General features: G+C 44.3%; 1 protein-coding gene across 1 annotated transcript; it reads left to right on the top strand.

Annotated features, from left to right (window-relative positions):
* The first annotated feature begins 6,942 nt into the window (after positions 1 to 6,942).
* LOC116890233 (olfactory receptor 8S1-like) lies at positions 6,943 to 7,902 on the top strand. Its single transcript, XM_032890963.1, has one exon. The coding sequence runs from the start codon at positions 6,943 to 6,945 to the stop codon at positions 7,900 to 7,902; it is 960 nt and encodes a 319-aa protein (XP_032746854.1).
* The last annotated feature ends 17,287 nt before the right edge of the window (positions 7,903 to 25,189 follow it).

Genomic DNA, 25,189 nt, shown 5'->3' with positions numbered 1-25,189 from the left:
CCAACAGTGTCAACTAACCTGGACCCCTGGGAGCTCCCAGAGACTGAAGAGCAACCGAAGAGCATACACCGGATGGTCCAAATCCCTGGGCTCACGTAGAGCAGAGGGCTGCCTTATCTGGCCTCAGTGGGAGAGGACGCATCTAATCCTACAGAGACTTGATTTCCCAGGGTTGGTGGGATACCCAGAGAGGAACCCTCCCAAAGGCGAAGGATGGGGGAAGAACTTTGCGTGTGTGTGTGGGGGGGGACAATTAATTAATAAAAACAAACAAGTAAAAGAGACAGAAAGAAAACAAACGAATCAGTAGGTATTCAGACATCCTCACAGTGAGTAATCTGAAAAAGTGAGTAATCATTTGTAACAATCACAAATTATCCGGACATACTTTCAACCAAAGAGGCAGACTGCATTTACAAGAAGTATGGTGGAAGGGTGAAAGGCATCAGAGGGGGACGGCAATAGAAAGGCCCCTGCGCTCAGATCAGAAAGCTCAGTGGTGCTCACGTCCCTGCTTCCCTAAAGGGGCTCATAAACTCACTGCATTCTCCATCAAAACACCAATGACACTTTGTGCAGGAAATAAAAAAGGAACCTTGACGTTTTTGGGGAGCCTCAAAAGGACTCAAATAGCCAAAGCAATCTGAAGAAAGCAGAACAAAACTACAGTGCTCAGCCAGCGCGATGCGTGTGTAAAAACAGACACGGAACAGTGAAACAGAACAACGCCCTCCCCTGCCCCCAGCTTCCTTTTGTCGAAGACATCAAAGACGCACACTAGTGAAAGAACAATCCTCTCAATAAACTGCTCCTGGGAAAGCTGAAAACTAAATTGAACTAGACCTCATGCCCCGCTCCATACACTGACGGAACACGCAAATGTAAGACCAAATTTAAATTTATGAAGCAGCTTGAATAAAATATACAGCAGATGATTCTCGGTATTGGGCAGTGTTGAGGCTTTGCCTTTCACCATCTACTGAAATGCTAAATGCAGGCCTGCAAGACCTGGAGTCTACACGTAGCTCTGTGACCCTGCCCCCAAGTTAATTCTGATTGGTGAATAAAGATGCCAACAGCCAATAGCTGGGCAGGAGAGACATAGGTGGGGTTTAGGTGTCGAGGGCTTGGGGGAGAGGAGGGCAAGGGAGAGAGTGAGGAGGAAGAGGAAGGAGAAGCAGCCGTGGGCTTGGAATCCGGAGATTGTGGCCCTGCGGGATGGCTGACCAATTGGAGTTAAGAGCAGGGCAGATGAAACAGTAATAACTCGGGTTCACCAATAGGAAAGTAGATCGGAACAGCATGGAGGGTGGGCAGCTGCCCACCTGTTGTGTTATTTAAGGCTTATTGTGAATATAAAGACTGTGAGTGTCTTTCATCCTGGAACTAAAGGGTCAAAGGCAGGGTCGAAACCCCAAGTCAGGATTAAATATTTTCTACAACAGGGCAGGGCAGGGATTTGTTTTAGATTTTAGAAGCCCAGAAAACAAAGACAAAAATAGACAACTAGAGCTACATAAAACTAAAAGGTTTCTGGATCCAAAGGGAGTGATCAATAGGTCAAAGAAACGGTGTACAGGGAAGGGACAGAGAGCTGACACCCAGAATGTAGTGGGAGCTAACAACTCAAGAACAAAAACAATAGACAGACCAGAAAAGCGACTGAACCGGGGCTGACTAGCGGACACTGAATAAAAGGAGGCATGCAAATGGCCAATAGAAAGGAGGCATGCAAATGGCCAATAGAAAGGAGGCATGCAAATGGCCAATAGAAAGGAGGCATGCAAATGGCCAATAGAAAGGAGGCAGGCAAATGGCCAATAGAAAGGAGGTAGGCAAATGGCCAATAGAGAGGAGGCATGCGGGGTTGGGGATTTAGCTCAGTGGTAGAGCGCTTGCCTAGGAAGCGCAAGGCCCTGGGTTCGATCCCCAGAACCAAAAAAAAAAAAAAAAGAAAGGAGGCATGCAAATGAACAGTAGAAAGGAGGCATGCAAATGGCCAATAGAAAGGAGGCAGGCAAATGGCCAATAGAAAGGAGGTAGGCAAATGGCCAATAGAAAGGAGGCATGCAAATGAACAGTAGAAAGGAGGCATGCAAATGAACAGTAGAAAGGAGGCATGCAAATGGCCAATAGAAAGGAGGCATGCAAATGAACAGTAGAAAGGAGGCATGCAAATAGTCAATAAAAAGGAGGCATGCAAATGATTAATAACTACATGAGAAAACACTGAACATCACTCGTCATCAGGGAAATTCAAATCAAGACCACAAGTAGATATAACCTAAGCCTAGTAAAAATGAACTGTTAGCGAAGAATCAGCATAGGGTTGTGATCCCAACATTTGAGAGGCAGAGGAAGGTGATTTGAGATTAGCCTGGGATGGTGCATAGTAAGACAGAACAGACAAATGTCTGTGGGACATTTGCATTCTCTCAGTGGGCAGAAAAGTTTACTCCAGCCCTGTGGAAGCTCCTTTAAAAACTAGAGCTGGAACTAACACCACATGATCCAGCCACCCCACCCTTGGCCGTGTTAGCCAGAGGAGCCAAAGTGAGCATGTTAAATGTGAATTGCGCACACAGTGGAGTTTTTGAATGTAGTATAATACACGTTGGCCGTGAAATGAGTGAGATCCTGTCGTTTATGACAATCTTGAAGCTGAAGATCTCTACGCAGAACGCAATAAGTCAAGCACAGCGTGGTCAGCACTCCATGGTCTCTCTCCTGTGTGGACTCTGGGTAGGAAAGCTGAGCTCAACAAAAGTAGGACATGAGTCCGTCCTCAGGCTGTGGAGGGAGCAAGGGAGGCACAGGGGGAGAGGTTGGTGAAGAACAGGCAGACCTAAGAGGGGACATTCTGGTGGCTGTTGCTATCAACAGTGAACCCCATGTTTCAGAATAACGAAGAGAATTTTCACACACTCTCCACCAAGAAACAATGTTTGAGGCAATAGACGTGCTGATTATTCTGATTGATCGTGGCAGCGCGCACACCTGTATTAAAGCGTCCCACTATGTGCCTAACGAACACGTGCAGTATTAGATGCCAATTTAAAATCAAGTCAAACCAAAACAAGTAACAGGTTAATGAGTCGAAAGTTTTGGTTTTAAGTTGTGCCTTCAAGGAATACAAGGTACCAACCCAGCCGTCTTTGGGGATCCAATTCAGCTACAATTCAGCAACCATCTACCAACTATTTAAACCTGCTGACTGTGTGTTACCCCTGAGAACTCCGTGTCTGCTAACTGCTCTCTGATGCCGGGAGCATAGTGGAAGCCATAAGGAAGAAATGGACGCGTGCCTGGGACGGAGGTGATCAGAGACAAGTTGATTAAAAACGAACGAATGGGAATCTTAGTGATTTCTAGCTTCTCTTTTCAAGGGTGCAGACAAGCCTGAGTTCAGGACCAGTTCTGACCTGTTTAAAATATATATATTACATATATTATGTATATATATGTATGTATGTATCCCTGTAAGTATGATCTCATTTATTCACAAATATTTCTAGGAAGGAAAAGGATTACCAGTTACGGGACTTAGATGGTTGTGAAAAGGCTTCCTAAGGTCAGAGCTGTTTGCTGTCGAAGCAGATTAACTGGTTCAGTTAATGGTTCATTCTTTCCATCTGCAGCGTGCAAAGACCAGGGAAACGTGACCGCCCGCCTCCTGGAGCTGGTTATCCCTCTTCCCTTCCCTCTGTATGTTTCCGTTGCTCACTATGGCATCCTCTCTCTCTCTCTCTCTCTCTCTCTCTCTCTCTCTCTCTCTCTCTCTCTCTCTCATCTTTCTTCACGAGGTAGAGGTAGTGGTGGATTATCAACCCCACTCTGCCTTTCAGCTCCATCTCATTTCCTGTTTCTTCTTTCTCTTCAGCTTGGTGGGTAACAACCGAATAATTAAAATTAGAATGATGAGCAGGCTAGAAATACCAGACGTAGTGTGCTTAGTGCTAAGTCCTCAGAGTTTTGCAAATAGCGTTGTTATCACATTGTAAATTTGGGGGAAATGACACACACAGAGACATACAACCACACACACACACACACACACACACACACAGACATATAGCTACACACACATACAGATACACAGAGAGAGACAGACATACAGCTATACACCCATTGTGTACACACACAGACACACAAGTGTAGACACACATGTGTACACACACAGACATACAGAGACACGCATATGTATACATACAGATACACACTTAGACACACACATACATGTACACACAGAGACACATACAGACACACACAGACACACACGTGCTTGTGCAGTGGTTAAATGAATTCGATATTTTTCTCCAGGACCACGTTCTCTCTGTTCTGGTTCCCTCTCATCCCATCCCGGGATCAGAATATGGAGGGATTTTCTAGAACTGTCAGGAAGCTGTATCAGAGCTGCTGAAGCAAGACTGGGAAGAAGTGGTGATACAAAGAATAAAATGTAATCGCTGTGTTCTATGTCTCCTGATCCAGTAAGGTATGTTTATGGGCTACAGAGAGCTCACTTCTCGTTAGAACCCCTCTCACCTCTGCCACCAGACACGTGTGGGGGCATGGCAGGCACTGTCAAGACAAAATCTGCAGGTTTATCCACAGTGTCCTTCCATCTTAAGTTTCTGTTGCTTCTTTGTAAAGCTGGAGATCTGTCATGATTCCAGACAACCCATCCAGAGAGACGCTGACCCAAATTTGCCTCAAGATAACCAGGTGGCTCCCACAATGGTGTTCACTGTCTGGGCTTTGCTTTTATTCCTTGTTTCAAATACAATTTTTAAACTGTCTGTGGGCAAGTTTTAATTTCTTGTCTGATTCTGGGATAATTTATTCTAGGAAATGCCTTGGACAGTTTTTAAATAACTGTACTACATTTATTTCTTTTCTACTAAACTCGCTTTTATTATACTTCCCCAAGTTTGGCTCAGGTTGTACTTTACCTAGAGTCTGGAGACGTGAACTGCTAAAACGAGTGCGATTTCGAAAACTAAGAAATATACCTTTATATTTTATTATATAGATATTGCTTTGTTTTTCTGGGACCCTGTTTTTTAAAATACTTGAAGTTTTAATTATGCATATGCGTGTCTGTGTAGGTATATTTACATGTGTGCATGGGGCCCACAGAGGTTGGAAGGGAGTGTCACATCCTGAGCTGAGATGCCCGGGTGGGTTCTGGGCACTGAACTACATCTTCTTCCTCAGAACTATGCATTCTTAACTACTGAGCCACCTCTCCAACTCTTCTAGGACTCTTCTAGCAAAGACAAAAACCCCTGTGAGGATCCTGGATTATGCCATTAAATATCCTTGTATGTTTCACATGAAACCATCCCCCAAAAAAGTTTTTATATTTTTTCTAAGTAAGAGAATTTTTGCACAAACATGAGAACATAATTGGAACTTTCCAGAACACATGTGGAAAGCCGGTGTGGCCAGGAGCTTCTGTAACCCTGGAAATGGTGGCAGGGGTCAGGGAGACAGGAGGATAGCTGGGGCTTGTAGTCCACTAGCCTTGCTCCAGGTTGAATGAGAAATGCTGTCTCAAGGAGCAAGGAATGGGCACTCCTAGTCTCTGGGTTCTACATAGGCATGGGTAGCACATGCAACCACACACACATGCTCACACACACACACACACACACACGATGTATATGTTTTCAATTTAATTTCTAAAATTGGAAACAATCCTATAAGGCAAGTCAGCCCTGGCAATTGCAGTTGGGGCTAACTCTGTCCGAGGGGGGCACCTCTTTTCGATGAAGTGTCTCAAACTCCATCAGTCATGTGGCTTCCTTTGTGACTCTCAGACACCATGGTCTCTGTGCTCGGGGGAGATGGTTTATTGATGTTATTATCTGCCAAGTGCTTTCTTCTACTGTCATGAGATGAGGGATGCATCTCAGAACGGAAAGCAAGAAACCCCCTCTAGGCATTGTGTGCTAACCATTTCTCATGCCTTAGTAAAGCACTCGTGGGAAATACACTCTCCAAATGCTGACACAGAACCTAGGGAGGATGCGTAAGTCCTGTAGAAGCTGACCAACCCTGACCCCAGACCATGTCTTAACCTCTAGCGATTAAAAGGGTGAGGACCACGGATGATGCTGAAACAGAGCCAAGAGCATTGAACAGCCTCTGTGAGCTAGACGTCCATATCTGATTGTCAACCAGGGCAAGAGAAGATGACGTTAAGTTATAATCAACTGTGTGGCTGCAACTTCATCGTCTGTGCGCTTTATCCTTTTGTTTATGTGCTTTCTTCCAGGTGTTTTTGGTTGGTTTGTTCTTTTACATTTCGTTTTTAAGCAGTGTGTAGCCTTAGGACATTGAAGGTCAAGAGTTGATCAGGCTGGCCATTGTTTTTCTTTCTTCCAAAGAGACTTTCTTCCACTATATCCCCATTGTGGCCAATGTTATATGACCAATATCTATATGTATGTATATATATATATATATATACATATTTTTTTTCCTCTTTCTTTCCTAACTATCCTTGGCTAGGCAACTCCATGACCCCAGTGACTCCTTGGCTGAACTGAGAATTCCAGTCTTTTGAATCCACTCATGGCCTTGCTCTTTGGACATGTTATTTTTCAGATCCTCGGCTTTCCTTAGAAGAACATAGACCTAAAACAAACAAACAAACAAACAAACAAACAAACAAAACAAAACAAATCCCAAATGACAAAATCCCAAGAGCCCATGGCCGAAGGGTAAGAATGGCCAATGTGGACAGTTGGCTGGCATGATAAAAAAAAAAGTGTGTGATGTTTAAAATATCAAAATAGTTATCATGTCTGGACCAACAATGGACAAAATTTGGATCCCAGGGTGTTGAGGAAGTTATTTATTTGAAGAAGAGAAGACATCACAGAAAAGGAGGTCTCTTTCTTTTTCAAACGCCAAGAGAGGGAGCACTACATAGCTATGGGGAATGTCAGTGCCGTCTCTGAGTTCATCCTCCTTGGTCTGTCTGCTGATGCTCAGGTCCAGGCTGTACTCTTTATGGTTTTCCTTGTGATCTACGTCCTGACCCTGGCGGGGAACTCTATGATTCTGCTAGGGATATCGACTGATGCTCGCCTCCGTTCTCCTATGTACTTTTTTCTGGGCCACCTCTCCTTCCTGGACCTTTTGTATTCGTCAGTCTCCATGCCCAAGATGCTGGAGAATCTAGTGTCTGAGAGGAAAACAATCTCCGTGAAGGGTTGTCTGGCCCAGGCCTTCTTCGTGTTTGCCATTGGAGGCACCGAGGCTTTGCTCCTTGCGGTCATGGCCTATGACCGCTACGCGGCCATTTGCCATCCTCTCCTCTACCACCAGATGATGAGCAACTGGTTCTGTCAGGGGCTCATGTGGGGATCCTGGAGCCTGGCCATACTGAACTCACTCATTAATACCCTCTTAGCTGTGAATTTGGACTTTTGTCACCATGGAACCGTACACAACTACAACTGTGAGCTTCCTTCTCTCTTCCCTCTCTCCTGCTCTGATGTCTCCACTAACGTCACTGCCTTGCTCTGGACTTTTCTCGTACACGCCTCTGGAACCTTCCTTCTCGTGGTATGTTCCTACGGCTGCGTTTTCTCCACCATCCTGAACATGAGCTCCACCAGGGGCAGAAGCAAGGCTTTCTCCACCTGCTCCTCCCACCTCACCGTAGTGACCTTGTACTTTGGTTCAGCCTTCCTGCGCTACGTCCTGCCGACCTCGGGGTCTCCCGTGGAAACGTTCTTCTCTCTGCAGTACAGCGTCATCACTCCCTTGCTGAACCCCTTCATCTACAGCCTGAAGAACAAGGAGGTGAAGACGGCTATGAGGAAGCTGCTCAGAAGGTGCTGCCAGCATTTTGGGTATGTTGATCGGAGACGCAGGGTGAAGTCTTGAGCAGACTGAAATCAGGATGCAGAGGGACGAAAGGGACGACTCGCAGAAGTCAGACGCTATGTGAAAATGCTGGGATTTTCCCTGAGGAATGACACTTCCCTCAGTGGCCTTCAAGTTAACCCTGTTCAGAGTCAAAGCCTTAAATCACCTGACTCTCCTATTATGAAGTTAATTTTAAAAGTTATTTGTCTATTGTTTTATCTTGAAGAGGACATGTCTTAGTTTGTCTCCCCCAACTCCAAATACTTTTTTTTTTTTTTTTTTTTGTAACAGGACCCATTTTCTTTTGGGCAGAATTCCAGTGTCCCGTTATCTATGTATCAGGGTCAGTGCCTTTTACTACAATAGGGATGTTCACGGGATGCTGTGGGCTGGTCATTCTGTTTCAGCTCCCAGGAGTGTGACTGATCAGACTATCCAGCTTCCTGTAGCGATAATCTTTTCAGCGTGACTTGGCAGCTTCCCCATCTATTTCCCTCCTCCTTGCATGTGAATGACTGTATGATGTCTGATAGCTTTTAAATAATCCATCTCTGTGGCATGACTTACATAGAGTTACCAATTTTAAGGTTCAGCGTGACCATTACTTTTAACAATGGTACTGGCTTATATTCATTGTCTGTTGTGATGAGTTTCATAAAGGCATTTTTGAGAACTTCATGTATAGGAATGGAAATTGCCACTACAGTAGTGAATAAAATATTTCTATACGAACACAAAGTACCCATGGGCCTATTGGCAATATATTTCCTTTCATCTCCTGGCTCTTGGCAACCACAGATCAACCTTCAGTGATTTAATGTTGCCTCTCCTAGAATTTCACATTGATGCAGTCATGGTGTAAAGTAAATATTTGTGTCTGTTTCCTTTCCCTCACCACAATAAGCCCAATATATTCATTTACTCTCAAATTCACATATATGGGTAGAAATATTTGTGAAGATGTATGTGGGCATCCACCTGGGTAAATAAATACCTAGCGAGGAATTATGGGGTTGCAATGATTGTCATATTTAAGTCTATAAGAACCTGCCTTGCTACTTTTAAAAGTGTCTGCACGATTCTGTTCCCATCAATTGTCTATGAAGACCCCATTTGGTCTCTAAATCCTTGCCAATACTCGGTATTGGAAATATATTTCAGATGTATTTTCCAATTCAAGATTCAAGTAGACTCAGATAAGCTCAGTTTGTACGGTAAAAACGTTCATAAAGGAAACCCTAAGACTGCTGAACCTTCTGGTGAATTTTTAACAAAGTTTATGAGAAGCAATAATATAAATTTAAAACAAGACCTCCCAAGACACAGAAGAGCACAAGTATTCTCAAGTAACTTTATGAGATCCTGATACCAAAATCAATCAAGGAAAATAATATAGTCTCGGGAAAAAGCTTTCATTCAAGAATCTGAAAACAGAGTTTCTAACTAATATTGCAATTATTTTTAATACAACAACACTTACTCTTGTAAATAAATTTTTGTCTTACAGTAGAGTGCCCTCTATTTTATGTGCAGGAGCATCCACATTCAAAATTCCATTTCTGTTCTTATCTCTTGAATAATCTGGAGAAATAAAGATAACTGGTCTGTACAATTCGCTCATACCTACAGCACTTTTATCTTTATTGTCTCCAAAAACACAGGCATTCACAACAGTCAAGAATTCCTATAAACCGATGGGTAAGGGCTAAACATATCGAGAAGAAATGTCTATGTGGAAGAGAAAGTTACATGTTCTGAAGAGAAGCGGTGAACAGGGCGGTAGTCACTACACTGTGACTAGAAACATTGTTTCAAAACAGTGAACAATGCCTTTCGGCTGATGTCCTGTGAACAAAGACGTTCTATTAAGCTCATTCCTTTATGTACTTGGTAAAACTAAACCCACCCACTAATTATGTCGCCAAAGGAAGCATCAGAGTTAAACAGACCAGAGACTATTGTGGCAGAGTGGAGAGACAGCTCCACTGATCCCAAAGGCAGGACAATGTTTAAACACTGGAGTGAGTTAATAGAAGGTTCTGGATGACATTATCCAGGACATTAGTCAATGGGATATATCAAGCACATTGGGTCATTCTGAGTTTTCAAGTGTTTGCCTCTGGGATTAGACCATCTGAGTCTCTGTTGTCAGAGAGTCACAACCTGAAATGCTTTCCCCTGCAGTGTTTTTACTTTAAAGACGCTCCCTAGGTCTTTGTGAGAAACATTCCCGGGTTGTAAAGCTGGCCAGGGGTCAAGGTAGTATTCCTGTACAGTTCAAAGAGGCAAACAAGTAACTTACAAGTTCAGAGTTTCCAAAGTAAAGGGAGAACTTTGGGAGGAGAGATGACTTAAGAGCTCTCACTGCTGTTGGAGTGGACCAGAGTTCAGTTCCCAGTACTTACATTAGGAGGATCACAGCTGCCTGTAACTCTAGCCCCAGGGGATCTGATCCCATTTTCGGCCTCCTAGGGTACCCTCACACGAGTGCACAAACACATACACACATAAGTAAAAATAAAGTAAAAATAAAAAAACAAAGACAAACAAACAACAACAACAACAACAAAAACAGAGTCATTGGGGCTGGAGAGGTGGCTTAGTAGTTAAAAGCACTTGCCATTCAGGTTCTATTCCCGGTAGCCATAACCAAAGTCCTCTTCTTGATGCTCAGGGACCAGGCACACATGCAACGAACAGACATGCATTCAGGCAAAACATTTATACACATAACATAAAAATAAATCTAGACATCCTTAGATGGACTGCCCTTTTCTAAAAGGAAATGGAAGAGGGGTGGCTCTGGGGTGGAGGGGAGGTGGGGGAGGGGCTGGGCAGAGGGGAGGGAGGAGAAACTTTGGTCGGGACGTAATGTATGAGTGTGGGTTGCTGTCTATGTGCAGGTGAGGGCGGGCACAAGATAAAACAGGGCCTGTGGTTGGGCAGTGAAAAAGACAAGTGGGCAGAGAATTTTAGAGACAGGACAGAGAGGATGGAGAGGGAAGAAGGAAGGAGGATGGAGGAAGAGAAGGATGACGCAGATCCGTGTGGCTTTAAATAGCCACAGGTAGTTATGAATCTCTTATAAGGGATGGATAATTACAGGACAATTTGTCTTATCTAGGTGGGCAGTTTATATCAATATCAATTGACTCTGAGTTCATCGTGTGGACGTTTTGTGGGGTGAGAATTTACTGATACAAATCTGATTGATAAATTACGAGCCTGAAGAGTTTTGATTTTACTGGCATTCGTGACAGCTAACTGGGAGATGGACGGCCGATGAGTGGGGCTAGCCATGGATGCAGTGAGACCGTTGGGGCCAGAGGGTAGCCGGAGCTAGCGTGGGATAGCCCCTCATTTTTTATTATTTAACACAACCTATGAGAGAGAATTGAAACAAAATTTTTTAAAAATCAGAATTAAAAGGGTTTCATGTTCAATACATATAAGGAAATTGCTAAGCTAGTTAAGTCAAGAAAGCAAACAGTTAATAAATTTAAGACACCAATTCACCTGTCTTCTAGATGGGCAAGCTCAGCTGTCACTCATTAGCTACCTGGGTGTAGCTAGCCTTCTGCATTACTGTACTTGAGGAGTCTGGTCTACTTACATAGCAGCCTCAGAGAAACACTTAGAATAAGGAAATCATGGGGAAAAAACAAAAACCAAACCAAACGAACGCCGACCAATGGTGTGATTGCCTGGGTGACATGCTTGTATCCTGAGAATCAGTGTTTCCTTGTTGACTTAATGTAGCACAAGATTAGAAGATCCTCGAAACGTTTTCAATGCTGAGCCTGGAGGGTTATCCTGGCACACCATCTTCATCCACTTCCTGTTGCTGCAACAGAGTACCTGAGACTTGGGGACTTAGAAAGAAAGAAGTGCGCTTAGGCTCTGGATCTAAATGTGACACTGGCTCACTGCAGTTATGTTTCTAGACGATGTCACAGTTGAGGACTGGAGCACTTGTGGAGGTGCTTGCTAGAAACTGGATTTTTAAGGTGACACCCGCAATTCATCACTTCTCCATGACGGTGTGGTTTCACACGCAGCAAGCTTTGCTCAGCACACTGACAAGTCGGACCAAAGAGGAATAGAGAGTGAAATATCAAAGAGTGACCGGTTCCATGCAGACGAGGTGATAAAGGGATGTGGTAAGTTCTCTCAGGTTCTTTATTAGGCCAGACGGCCATGGGTGACTACATGACCCTAGAGTCAAGGTGGGCATCAAAGACATGTCTCTAACGAGCTGCTTTTCATTCTGAAGGCTACAGCCCAATTTAGGGAAGGATGTAAAGTGGGCCAGAGCGTCAGGGAGAGGGGAGCCTGATGGACACCAGGACCTGAGCAAAATAATGCTGTCTGGAAGAGAAGTTACTTTCTTGCACACATGCCGAACACAGCTATTGCTGTTCACACAAGGAACAAAACAAGAGGATTTCTTGGTTTCTCTCCCTGCAGTAAGAGTAAGAAGTAAGTGGGTGTTACAATGTAATAATGTGGAGAGGGAAATGTTCATCCAGCGGCGGCCACTGGGCTTTCTGCAGAAGCTCCAAAAGGAAGATAATGCGTGCCGCTGAATCCTCCTTCTAGAAAGTGTCAATCTACCATTTTATCAATTAATTATCCCTCGTCTGGGCTATACACAGATGGCCTCTGAGTAAGCATTCAGTTATAATCTAAAGACCAAAGAAGACCCCCTCCACACATGCGCATACTGTTACTTCCTCTGTGACTATGAACTTCCCCCAGACAAACAGCACCCTAATTATTTATTCATCGACCTACAACCAGCCTAGCACAGGGCAACCAAGCAGGAGGAAAACAAACGAGAAAGTGCTAGTGTCACACAGATTGCCCAGGAGCATCCTTACAAGCAAAACAAGAAACCAGGAAACAGGAAGAAGACAATGAAGATGCCCAATGCTTCTTAACAGGCACTCATTCAAATCAGAATGCACGAATGCTAACATTTTAGTGTTTATCCAATCAGAATGCACCCACGTCAACACTTTACCGTTTACCCAACTAGAATGCACACGCGCCAACATTTTTGTGTTTATCAAAAATTAAACATATGTTCTGTGTTGTCTATGTTGTTACCCACTGTGGTAGTTTGAATATGCTTGGCCCAAAGAGCAGCGATATTTGGAAGTGTGGCCTTGTTGGAGGAAACGCATTACTATGGGCTTGGGCTTTAAGACCTTCCTCCTAGGCTGGAGAGATGGCTCAGAGGTTAAGAGCACTGACTGCTCTTCCAGAGGTCCTGAGTTCAATCCCCTGCAACCACATTGTGGCTCACGACCATCTGTAATGGAATCCGATGCCCTCTTCTGATGTGTCTGAAGACAGCAATGTTGTATTCATATAAATAAAATAAAATTAAAAAAAATATACCCTCCTCCTAACCATGTGGGAGTCAGTCATCGCCTAGTGGCCTTGCAGATGAAGATGTAGAACTCTCAGCTCCTCCTGCACCATGTGTACCTGGATGCTGCCATGTTCCCACCTTGATGATAATGGACTGAATCTTGAAGCTGCAAGCCAGTCCCGATTAATGTTGCTCTTATAAGAGTTGCCTTGGTCACGGTGTCTGTTCACATCAGTAAAACCCTAACTAAGACACCTACTCAGATTTTTATTTGGTTAGGGAAAGAAAATCAACTTCTGAGACTTAAAAAGCTGAATTCTTGGAATATTCTACATCATTTCCTTTCGATGTGAAGCAGGTGGCAGAAACTCACTCTCTGAGCTCCTCCATTCTTACTAAGTTCCGGTGTTAGGAGTTCCAGGGCTGTTTCCCAGTAGTGGAAACTCAGGTTGGGATGAAGGACTAAAGGGCTAGGAATGTAATACACTTGGGGAATTTTGCTTAGAGTTCATGAGGTCCTGGGTTTGATTCTTAGTCCATGTGATGAGAGAGAGGAGGAGGAGGGAAGGGAGAGAGGAAGAAATGAAAAGGAGGAGGAAAAGAAGAGGAGGAATAAGAAGAGGAGGAGAAGAAAGGAGAAAAAAAAGAAGAGGAGGAGGAAAAGGAAGAGGAGGAAGAAGAAAAAGAAGATGATGGAGGAGGAGCACAGGACAGAGCTGTCATATCATAGAGAAGTCTGAGACTTTATCAATCTGCCATTCTTTTCATCGATCGGATTTCTTTAGGACTGAAAGGGAAGGCACAGTTCTACCCGTGGAGTGGGAAGCTGCAAAGGTCAGCATGAACAATTCCAAATTATGGTGACAACGACTTCAGAGTATTCTCATTTTCTCTGGTAGGGAATCTCCTGTCTAAATGTCAAGGACTTGGTCTGAAATCGCTTTAGGGGTCATTTGTTTTACAGCTCCAGTCTCAAGAAATTTTGAATTTATAGAAAACAGCTTGATTATGTAGCCCCTCAGAAATTTTTAGAGATAAAGCAAAATCTACAGGCCCCGTAGATTTGGGCAGCTGGCGGCCTTGCAGGAGTGTATCAGTTCTTCCTGGTTTTCCAATGCGTTGTTCCTGTTCACAGTAGATCTGACTGTCCTTTGCGTGTCTGTGGTATTGGATGTAAGTATCTTATTCCTGATTATGAGTTCTATTTTTCTGTGTTGGCTTAGTTAAGGGTTTGCCGGTTTTATTTTTGTTAAAAGTGCAGCTTCCAGTCCCACCCATCTTCTCTAACTTCCTTCTCCCATCTCACTCACATGATAAGACTCTTGCTGTCTCTGCCCTTGTGCTAAGGTTGACTCAGTTTGTCCTTTTCCACAGTTCCTTAAGAGGTGACATTTAATTGCTGAGATTCGTCCTTTTATGTTTAGCCGTCTATGGCTATGACGTTCCCACTTAGGATCACTTTTCCTGCATCCATTTCTTTTTCAATCCTTTCCAAGATGATTTGTAAACAATTCATCCTTTCATTTTTCCTTCGAGACATTGGTTGCTCAGGAATATCCTATTTGGTTTCTACACATTTGTGAATTTTCCCTGGTTCCTCCTAAAACATGAAACATGTTGGTTCATTTGTTTGTTTGTCTGTTGGGCCGTGCTTAAGTAAGTATTCCATCACTGAGCTAAACTTCCTGCCCTTCTCTCTTTACCAGGGTCATCCGTGTGTCTGTGGGAATGGTTACTCAGGAGACCATTGTATTCTACAGTGTCGATGACATCATCCATAAAGAACGATGATTAAAACCAAGTCATGAACGCACTAAGTACCAAAATGTAGATAAATACTATTATGTGGAAACTAAAACCCATAATTTATTCAAATACTTTATTGATAAAACAAATCAGAGTGAGGGTGTGTATTTGCGTACAGATGAAGAGTAAATGCCTTGCCTTACGGATGACTTTATGAAAAGATTAAAAAAAGGTAAAAATGAGTGGAGGCCTCCTTCCTTTCTGGGCATGCTGGTGTGGGTGAGGCTGGGGCAGGATCGCCCCACTGTGGGCATTGCCTAGCTGATCCACATGCACGTTCAGTTCTCAGCAGACAGGTCACAGCTGATTCAGGTACAATTGGTCACGTAGCTCATGGGAATTCCACAGTTATAAAAACCACGTCTGGGGTTCACATGCCTATATTAAAAAAATGAACTAGAAAGAAATGTTCTGATGAAGCCTAGGTATGCTGGTGTTGAAATTTATAAATTTGTTGATCTAGGGAGTTCCCAGTCAGAATGTCCTACGTCATGGTATACCTAATGAGTTTCTTACAGACACTCTAGGGACAAAATGGAACCTCCAATCAGTGGGACATGTTTCCTGTGTAGACTGACCTAGTCACAATATTTTTCTGTCTAAATGGTGCACCCATGAGTGCTGTTGATGGCTGGTTATGTATCTTGCCCTCAGCCTTAGACTTCTGAACACCTGACAGTAACAGAAATCACGATTTTGGATCACAGTTTAATCCTACAGAAGAACTAGCTTGGTGGGAAGAAAGGATAAAGGGGAAAATATCCTTGACTCTGTAGAAAGTCCTTTGGCAGAGGGAGCTCACAGCTCAACGATATCTAATCTGAAATAACGAAGTTGCAAGAGGTTTAAAAAAAAATGTTTGAAACCAGCACATGTGTTCTGGGTTTTGAAACTCGTTTCCGGTGACCCTGTGTTTCCTGTGCTGTGCTTTACAGTGTTTACTTATTTGTGTCTTAAGCTTCAAACGAGAATCTCATAGGGAAGTGATCCCCAGCGGTGGCTGGTGTAAGAATTGCTGAGGAAAGATTGAAAAATAAAAAGACCCCACAGAGATCTACTCTAGAATAGAATTATGAGGATGTGAAGGTCAACCTCGTGAAGGAAAAACGGGGATGGAGAGCCAGGCCCTGCAGGTTTCTGAGACTCCTCAAAGAGTCCAGATCTGCTATACACATCATGAGATCTAAGATGGCCCCCGGAACACCAGGGAGACAACAAAAAGAAACCGAGCCCAGGGTAGTGGCTACTCTCTCCCCAGCACACTCTTTCTGAGTAACCTCATCAGGCAGGGGCTTTCACTGGGGCACAGTAATGGTGTGAGGAGATACAATTGGCCAAGGATTTAGGAGTTTGGGATTGACTCAAACATTGTACATACACTTATGCGCTGCAAATAAACTCAGATCTGCACCCTGATGCTGCTCTCCCAAGTCTGATTCCCAGGATTTGTCTTGTGACTCTAATACCTTTTAACTCCCATCCTTGGTCCTGTTCCCACACAGAATCTTGTGCCTTGATGAGTCTGAGAACCCAGCCACCAATACTGTAAAGTTCCCCAGTGCTGAAAACTGTGTTTATGGATAGAGGAGACAGGGCTAATACACAAAGACTGCTGTCTTAGTCAGGGTTCCTATTCCTGCACAAAACATCACGACCAAGAAGCAAGTTGGGGAGGAAAGAGTTTATTCAGCTTACACTTCCACATTGCTGTTCATCACCCAAGGAAGTCAGGACTGGAACTCAAGTGGGCCAGGAAGCAGGAGCTGATGCAGAGGCCATGGAGGGATGTTACTTACTGGCTTGCTTCCCCTGGCTTGCTCAGCTTGCTCTCTTATAGAACCCAAGACCACCAGCCCAGGGATGGCACCCACAGTGGGCTGGTCCCTCTCACCTTTGACCACTAATTGAGAAAATGCCTTACAGCTGGGTCTCATGGAGGCATTTCCTCAACTGAGGGCCCTTTCTCTGTGATAACTCCAACTCGTGTCAAGTTGACACACAAAACCAGCCAGTACAACCGCTAACCTCTTGAGACATTTGCAAGTTTTCTTTAGAACCAAGAACTGTAAAATGATTGAGACCTCTCCCTGCGCCCAGGGAAACCTGCTACATTCTAAGGAAGTCTGTATTCTATGTGTTAGAATCTAACCAGATACAATTCATTCATTTAAAAAACAAAAACAAAAACAAACCAGAGTTTCATCAATGGAGCAGGTCAGGGACCATTGGGTTCTTAATGATGACATAGTAAGAACCATGCGATACATCATGTGATTGTCAACACATGTGACTGTCACTTGACATAGCACATTAACTCCTTGGCCCACTCCACCAGCTTCCTATTTCATTTCTTTTCTGCTCTATTATTGACATCCCTGTGTCTGTGAGTTTCCCATATCACACAGCGCATCCACCAGCACCTTCTGAGCAGCCTGCAAGGTTCTCACACCCCAGCTCCGAAGCTGATCTTGGAACTCTTCCTCAGAAAAAAATGTAAAGGTGGCATCATCTGATGGCTGGTCTCCACATATGTAGTTTCCCCTTGCGATGTGGTGTGGTGTTTGGCCTTCCATGCAATTACAGGGGAAGATAAAAGGATACCATCCCAGAGACAGGCGCACCAGATTAGAAGTCAGACCAGGGCTTGCTTTCTTCCCTACTTCATTTACTCCATGGCCCTGAACTCAGGTAGAGGCAATGTCTACACCTGACAAGTGTTTGTTGATTGATTGCTAAAGAGATGGAACTGCCAACACAAAATATAATTGTATCTTACATTAATTCCTTGTCGCATTTGAAATAATACCCTGCCTGGCATAGAATAGATATTTATTAGATGTTAATGCCCCACTTGTCATTGGATTTAAACCTATTTTGCTTCCTTTTCCTTCTTTTGGGACATAGAATATTATCTCACAATGCCCCCACTTCCAGGGGGAAAACATTTTTCAGTTTTTCCCAAACTGGCTTTTCAGATAAAGGTAGGGTTAGGTGGTCAGTTTAATTTCACACCATGCATCAGACAACAGTGTTTTCTTTTCTACCAGGCAGGCACACTTTACTTCACAGTCTGAGTTTACTTGTGGCCGTGTAACTGACTGTATGAATTCCAGTTACAGCACTTTTCCCTAGCATACTGAGCCCTTTGGGACATGCCCTGCTGCCCTGAGTGACCTGACTTCACCCTGGACCTTCTACTGTCAGGCCACTTCTCTGCCCACCTTCACCAGGCCTCTTGATCTGGAACCCTTCCTGCACCCATTTCCCCTGCATACCAAGTCTTCTTAGGGATGCCCAGCTGTCCTGAGTGGCCTTCTATCCCTGCACCTCCCTTCTACCCCACAATCCTCTTCCTGCCTATCCTCAGGGGCACACCCAACTGCTGGGAGACTTGCACCACCCTCTAATTTCCACTGTCCAGCCAAGGATACCCACCAGAGGTCTGCTACACCAGGATCATTGAGGTTAGGCAATACCTGCTACAACAGAAACATCCAGGGACAGCCAGATGGCTAAAAGCCCATGAAAGAATACAATCAACAAAAGTCAGGCAATATGACATCTTCAGAGCACAGCTACCCTACTACATCAAGCCCTGGATATCCTAATACAACAGAAACACAAGAAAATGACCTCAAATCCAATCATATAAAGATGATAGAGACCTTTAAAGAGGAAACAAATAAACCCCTCAGAGAAACTCAGGAAAATACAATTAAAGAGGTGAAGGAAATAAATAAAACTGATGAAAACCTGAAAATGGAGATAGAAGCAATAAAGAAAACACAAACTGAGGGAATCCTGGAAATGGGAAACCTAGGAAAGAGAACAGGAACAATGGATGCAAGTATCATCAAAAGGATACAAGAGATGGAAGACAGAATCTCAGATGTAGAAGATACAATAGAAGAAATTGATACATTAGAAAATGTTAAATCTAAAAAAATCCTGACACAAAACATTCAGGAAATCTGGTGTGCCATAAAAAGACCTAGCTTAGGAATAGAAGAAAGTAACAAGTCCCAGCAACAAGGACCAGAAAATATTTTCAACAAAACCATAGAATAAAATATTGCCAACCTAAAGAAAGAGATGTTTATGAACATAAAAGAAGCTCACAGCACCAGTTAGATTGGACCAGAAAAGAAAATTCTCCCACCACATAATAATCAAAACACTAAATCTACAGAACAAAGAAAGAATATTAAAAGCTACAAGGAAAAGGCCAGGTAACATACAAAGGCAGACTTATCCGAATTACACCTGACTTCTCAACAGAGACTCTAAAAGCTAGAGGGTCTGGACAGATATCCTGCAACCTCTAAAAAGCCATAGATGCCAACCCAGACTACTATACCCAGCAATTCACCATAGAAGGAGAAAATAAGATATTTCAAGATAAAACCAATTTTAAAATATCTGTTCACAAATCCAGCCCTATAGAAAATATTAGTAGGAAAACTACCCCCAAGAAAACACAGGAAATAAGCAATTCCAAACAAACAAACAAACAAAAAAAACAAGAGAAACACACACACACACACACACACACACACACACTTACACCAGCACCATCAAAATAATCATTAATATCTCTCAACATCATGGACTCAATTCCCCAATAAAAAGACATGGGCTAACAGAATGGATTGGAAAATAGGATTCTTCATTTTGATGCATATGAGAAACACACCTCAGCAATAAAGATAGACATTACCTCAGAGTAAAGGACTGGAAAAGCAAACGGATCCCAAGAAGCAAGCTAGAGTAGTTACTCTAATATCTAATAAAATAGACTTTCAACCAAAATTAATCAAAAGAGAAAGGGAAAGACACTTCATTTTCATCAAAGAAAAAAGAAATCTACCAACATTACATCTCAATTCTGAACATCTATGCCCCAAACACAAGGGCATCCACATTTGTAAAAGAAACATTTATTAAAGCTCAAATTGCATAATGAAACCCACACATTAATAGTGAGAGTCTTCAGCAACCCACTCTCACCAACCAACAGGTCATGAAAACTAAACAGAGAAATAATAAAAGAAACCAATGTTATGAATCAAATGGATGTACCAGACATCTACAGAACATTTCACCCAAATGCAAAAGAATATACCTTCTTCTCAGTACCGCATGGAACCTTTCCCAAAATTGACCCTATAGTTAGTCACAAAGCAAGCCTCAACAGATACAAGAAAATTGAAATAACGCTTGAATCTTATCAGACCACCATGAATTAGAGCCAGACTTCAACAACAGAAGAAACACCAGAAAATCTACACACATATGAAAATTGAACAACTCTCTACTTAATGACCTCTGGGTCAAGAAAGAAATAAAGAAAGAAATTAAAGACTTTCAAGAATTCAATGAAAATGAAGGCACAACAGGCCCAAATTTATGGGACACAATGAAAGCGGTGCTAAGAGGAAAGTTCATAGCACTAAGAACCTCTATAAAGGAATTAGAAAGTTCTCATACCAGCTACTAAAAGCACACCTGAAAGCTCTAGAAAAAAGAAGCAAGCACACCAAAAAGGAGTAGACAGCAGGAAATAATCAAAATCAGGTCCAAAATAAATCAGTTAGGAACCAAGAAAACAAAACAAAGAGTCAAAGAAACCAAGAGGAGAAAATCAACAAGATAGACAAACCCTTAGCCAAACTAAAAGACAGAGAAACAGCATTGAAATTAACAAAATCAGAAATGAAAAGGGAGACATAAAAACAGACAATGAGGAAATTCCAACAATCATTAGGTCTTACTTCAAAAGCCTATACTCCACAAAATTGAAAAATCTAAATGAAATGAATGACTCTCTAAACAGATACCACTTACCAAGTTAAATCAAGATCAGTAAACTATTTAAACAGCCTTATAATCCCTAAAGAAACAGAAGCAGTCATTAAAAGTCTCCCCCCACCCACTCCCCCAAAAAGCCCAGGGCCAGATGGTTTGTCAGAATTCTACTAGACTTTAGAGGAAGAGCTAACACTAATACTCCTCAAACTATTCCACAAAATAGAAACAGAAGGAACACTGCCGAACTCACTCTATGAGGCCACAGTTAGTCACCCTGATACCTAAACCACATAAACATTCAACACAAAAAGAGATTTCAGACCAATTTCTCTTATGAACATTGATGTAAAAATACTCAATAAAATACTAGCAAACTGAATCCAGGCACACATCAAAAACATCATCCACCATGGTCCAATCGGCTTTATCCCAGGGATGCAAGGATACTTCAATATACAAAAGTCCATCAACGTAACCCATCATATAAACAAACTGAAAGAAAAAAAAATCACATGATCGTCTCATTAGATGCTGAAAAAAAGCCTTTGATAAATGCCAACACCCCTTCATGTTAAAAGTCTTGTAGAGATCAGGGATATGAGGCACATATGTAAACACAATAAAGGCAGTATACAGCAAGCCAATAGCCAACATCAAATTAAATGGAGAGGAACGTAAAGCAATTCCACTAAAATCAGCGACAAAATACTCTTTCCCTTTTTCTTTAGTATAGTATCTGGAGTCCTAGCTAGAGCAACAAGGCAACTAAAAGAGATCAAAGGGATACAAATTGGAAATGAAGAAGTCAAAGTATCACTATTCAAGGATGATGTGATAGTATACAGAAGTGACCCCCAAAACCCTACCAGAGAACTCCTACAGCTGATAACTACCTGTAGATTTATGGGCGTCTATGGGTGTGACCCTACATTAGCTTCCTACCAGAGGGGTATATAGCAGCTGAAGTGGCCACCTCCTGTAGCCAGGCAGGGCTTCCAGGGGAGAGAGGGGGACATTAATAATCCACACACAAAACCTTCAACCCAAAATTTGTCCTGCCTACAAAATGTGCAGGGATAAAAATGGAGCAGAGACTGAGGGGTCAGCCACCAATGACTGCCCCTTGAGACCTAGCCTATGTTAGAGAGCCAACCCCCGACACTATTAATGATACTCTGCTATGCTTGCAGACAGGAGCCTAGCATAACTGTCTCCTGAGAGGCCTCATCCAGCAGTGGATGGAGGCAGATGCAGAGACCACAGCCAAACATCAGGCAGAGCCCAGGGAATCCTGTGGAAGAGTGGGGGACAGGAGTGAGCAACTCGGGGGCACAAGAACACCTACAGAGTCAGCTAACCTGGAACCACGGGGACTCACAGAGCCTGGGCCACCAACCAGGAAGATGCAGGCGCTGGACCTAGATCTGCTACAAATTGTAACAAATGTGCAGCTTGCTCTTCATGTGGGTCCCGGAACAAGTGGAGCAGGGGCTGTCTCGGTCTCTGTTGCCCGCCATTGAATCCCTTTTCCCTACCCCGACTGCCTGGGTGGGCCTCAGTGGGAGAGGATGTGCCTAATCCTGCTGGGACTAGATGTCCTAAAGTAGAGTGGTACCAAGGTGGCTCCCGTTCTTTGAGGAGAAGGGAATGGGGGGGGTTTGTAAGGATGGGACTGGGAGGAGAGGAGAGGGGAGGGAGGCTATGATGAGGATGCAAAGTGAATAATTTTTTAAGAAAAAAAAGGTCAATAAAAATACATACTTTGCATGTGTGTGGGTGTGTGTGCGGGCGCGTGCACGTGCGTGAGGGCACACCCATGCACATGTGCACGAGTTCTTGTGCATAACAAACGACAGACCAGTCAGGCGAAAAAGTTTGGAGTGAACTTATCCACAATAGAGGAATTAACAATAATTGTTTTCTAATAAAGATCACTTTTATTGTCGAGAGAGGGTGGGGGAGGTGGAGGGAGGGAGGGGGAGGAGGGGGAGAGGGGAGAGGAAGAGGGAGAGGGAGAGAGAAAAGGAAGAAAGAAAGAAGGATAGAAAGAAAGAAAGAAAGAAAGAAAGAAGGAAGGAAAGAAAGAAAGAGTATTTGCAGGATTGATTCCTAATACAGCTTACAGGTCAGACACAGCTCTCTTCCCTCTTACCCTTGGACAGGACTATTCTAAGGCCACTTGAGACAGTGGAGACGCTAGGTGAAAGGAACCTGGTCCTTTCATAAAAACAAAGAGCAGAGATCCTCTCCCACCCCCCACCCCCCACTGGTTTCACACCGTCCACCCACATGTAGTGAAGGACATGAAAAAGCTTTTACTAGAGTTACGGTACTGATTTGTTGGGCTACACTAATAAGCACCTCTCCCCTACCTAAGAGAACTTCCAGCACTGGTTCTGGAGCTGAGGAGAGACGCTCTGGTCCAACCATCCTCACACATCCCGTGAGCTGCTCCTAGAAGGCCCTCTACACCGGTTCCCAACTGCAGGTGTCCCTCCTCTCTCATCCCATCGTCCCCGCTCCTCTATTTCTGTGAGTCTCTGACCTCCCTGCCAGACACAGTCACTTCTCTTTGCTTCTATCCCGGCTCGGGGTAGATTTTTAAAAACACGTATCACATACCTTATGATACGCCTCTGGCACATGGCCTCCACTGATAGGCTATAAGATTTTGCGGAACGACTGTGATAAAACAACGGGAATATATCATTTACCAGCTAGGTTCTTTCTACCATTATCTGTTTTGTAGGTGTTTCTGGTCTTTCCCAGTCTCCTTCATTTTATTAATGCTTTAGGGGAGCCCTGCCCAGCAGAAATGTAGTGCAAGTCACAATTGTAATATGCAAAATTAACACACTTAACCCAATGTAGCGTAAACATTGCATTTTAAAAAATCAAGTCTTCTAAATGTGCCGTGCACACTTGTAGCTCATGTCTCTTCAGATACGAAGGCAATGCGGCAGCAGGGCCCACTTCACACAGCACCATCTTGGTGGAGCCAACGTGAAGGAAGGCGTCATTAGAAGTCCACTGTCCAGTCGGTTGTCTGTCTGTCTGTCTGTCAGGAGGGCTAGCCTGAGGGGAGGGTTCCAGCCCTCTTGTCGCCCCCACCGCCAGGCGCTGTGGGTGGTCGCAGGCTGTGGGCGGGGCCCCGGGAGTAGCAAAGCCCCTGGGCTGCGGCAGCAGCGACAGGAGCGTGGGTCCAGCGGTCCCCTCCGCCCCCGCCCGCCCCCGCCCGCACCACGGAGCCCCGGAAGCGGCGGGATTTCCTGTGCCCGCCCCGCGCCGGCCCTGTCGCCTGTCGCTGGCTCTGCGGGCCACGGGCTCGGCCGCGCCGGGCGGGAGGCAGTGCCAAGGGGCCGAGCCGGGGTGAGTGGGGCCGGGGTGCGGGTGGGCGTGGAGGAGGGCGCCAGCCTGGCCGTGGGGACGGTGGCGTCGGTGTCGCATGCCCGGTCCCGTCGCTGTCACTGGCATGGGCGTCCCCGCAGCACCCTTCTGTCACTTGCTATAGCCCCGGCTCGCAGGAACCTGTTTTCTGGCCTCACTTAGGGAGCTCCAGAGTCTTCTGAAATCTGACCCTCCCCGTGGTGCTGTGACCAGGAGAGAAGAAATCTTACTCTGCTGGGCTCAGGGCCCGAGGTGCCACACCTGCGGTGGCCCGGCCACTGGGAACCACTCTTGTCCCTGTGCCCTTGGGCCACTTTTTGAAACCAGGGTCCTGAGTCTGTCCATAGAACTTGCTGCAAAAAAAAAAAAAAAAAAAAAAAAAAAAAAAAAAAATTCAGCAGGTGCCCTGCCTCCCAGATACATAAGCAGGCAAGAAATGAAAGCCCAGGAACCCAGGCTCCAGCGGACTTGGGATCGTCCTGAACTAGAGGAAAGGAAAAGAAGAAAACAGGTGAAAGCTGAAAGGCCAGGTGCTGGCCCTGCCTCAACACCCTAGGAAATACAGGCAGGTGACAGTAGCAGGTGACATCCTTTGCTCGGTTCCTGTTAACATCTCCACAGGTTTTCTGTCCTCACCCAGCTGGCCCAGTGTGCAGACACATTTCCCATGGAGGACTCTCCTCTGAAGGAGGGGACAGGGAAGTGGGTTGAGACTGGTGTCCCAGTACTAAACTGGAGAGGAACCTGCTGGAGGGCCTGCCTAGGCAGCGAGGGAATGAGGAGGACTGGAGGTGCAGAAGGGTGGTTGGTGCCCTGCGTGTCTAAAAGTGAGAAAGGACACAGGCGCTGAAATCCAGAGGAGAGCTAAAATGGAAATTCCACTAAGTGCTGCCTTACCCTCTTTCCCTTCCTCACCTAACACCTCTG

The sequence above is a fragment of the Rattus rattus genome, chromosome 1 (assembly GCF_011064425.1).
Source record: "Rattus rattus isolate New Zealand chromosome 1, Rrattus_CSIRO_v1, whole genome shotgun sequence".
Lineage (NCBI taxonomy): Eukaryota > Metazoa > Chordata > Mammalia > Rodentia > Muridae > Rattus > Rattus rattus.
This window is presented reverse-complemented; position numbering and strand designations above follow the sequence as displayed.

Bases quoted from the DNA above. Each gene is read 5' to 3' on its own strand.
- LOC116890233 (XM_032890963.1), top strand. From the start codon at position 6,943: ATGGGGAATGTCAGTGCCGTCTCTGAGTTCATCCTCCTTGGTCTGTCT.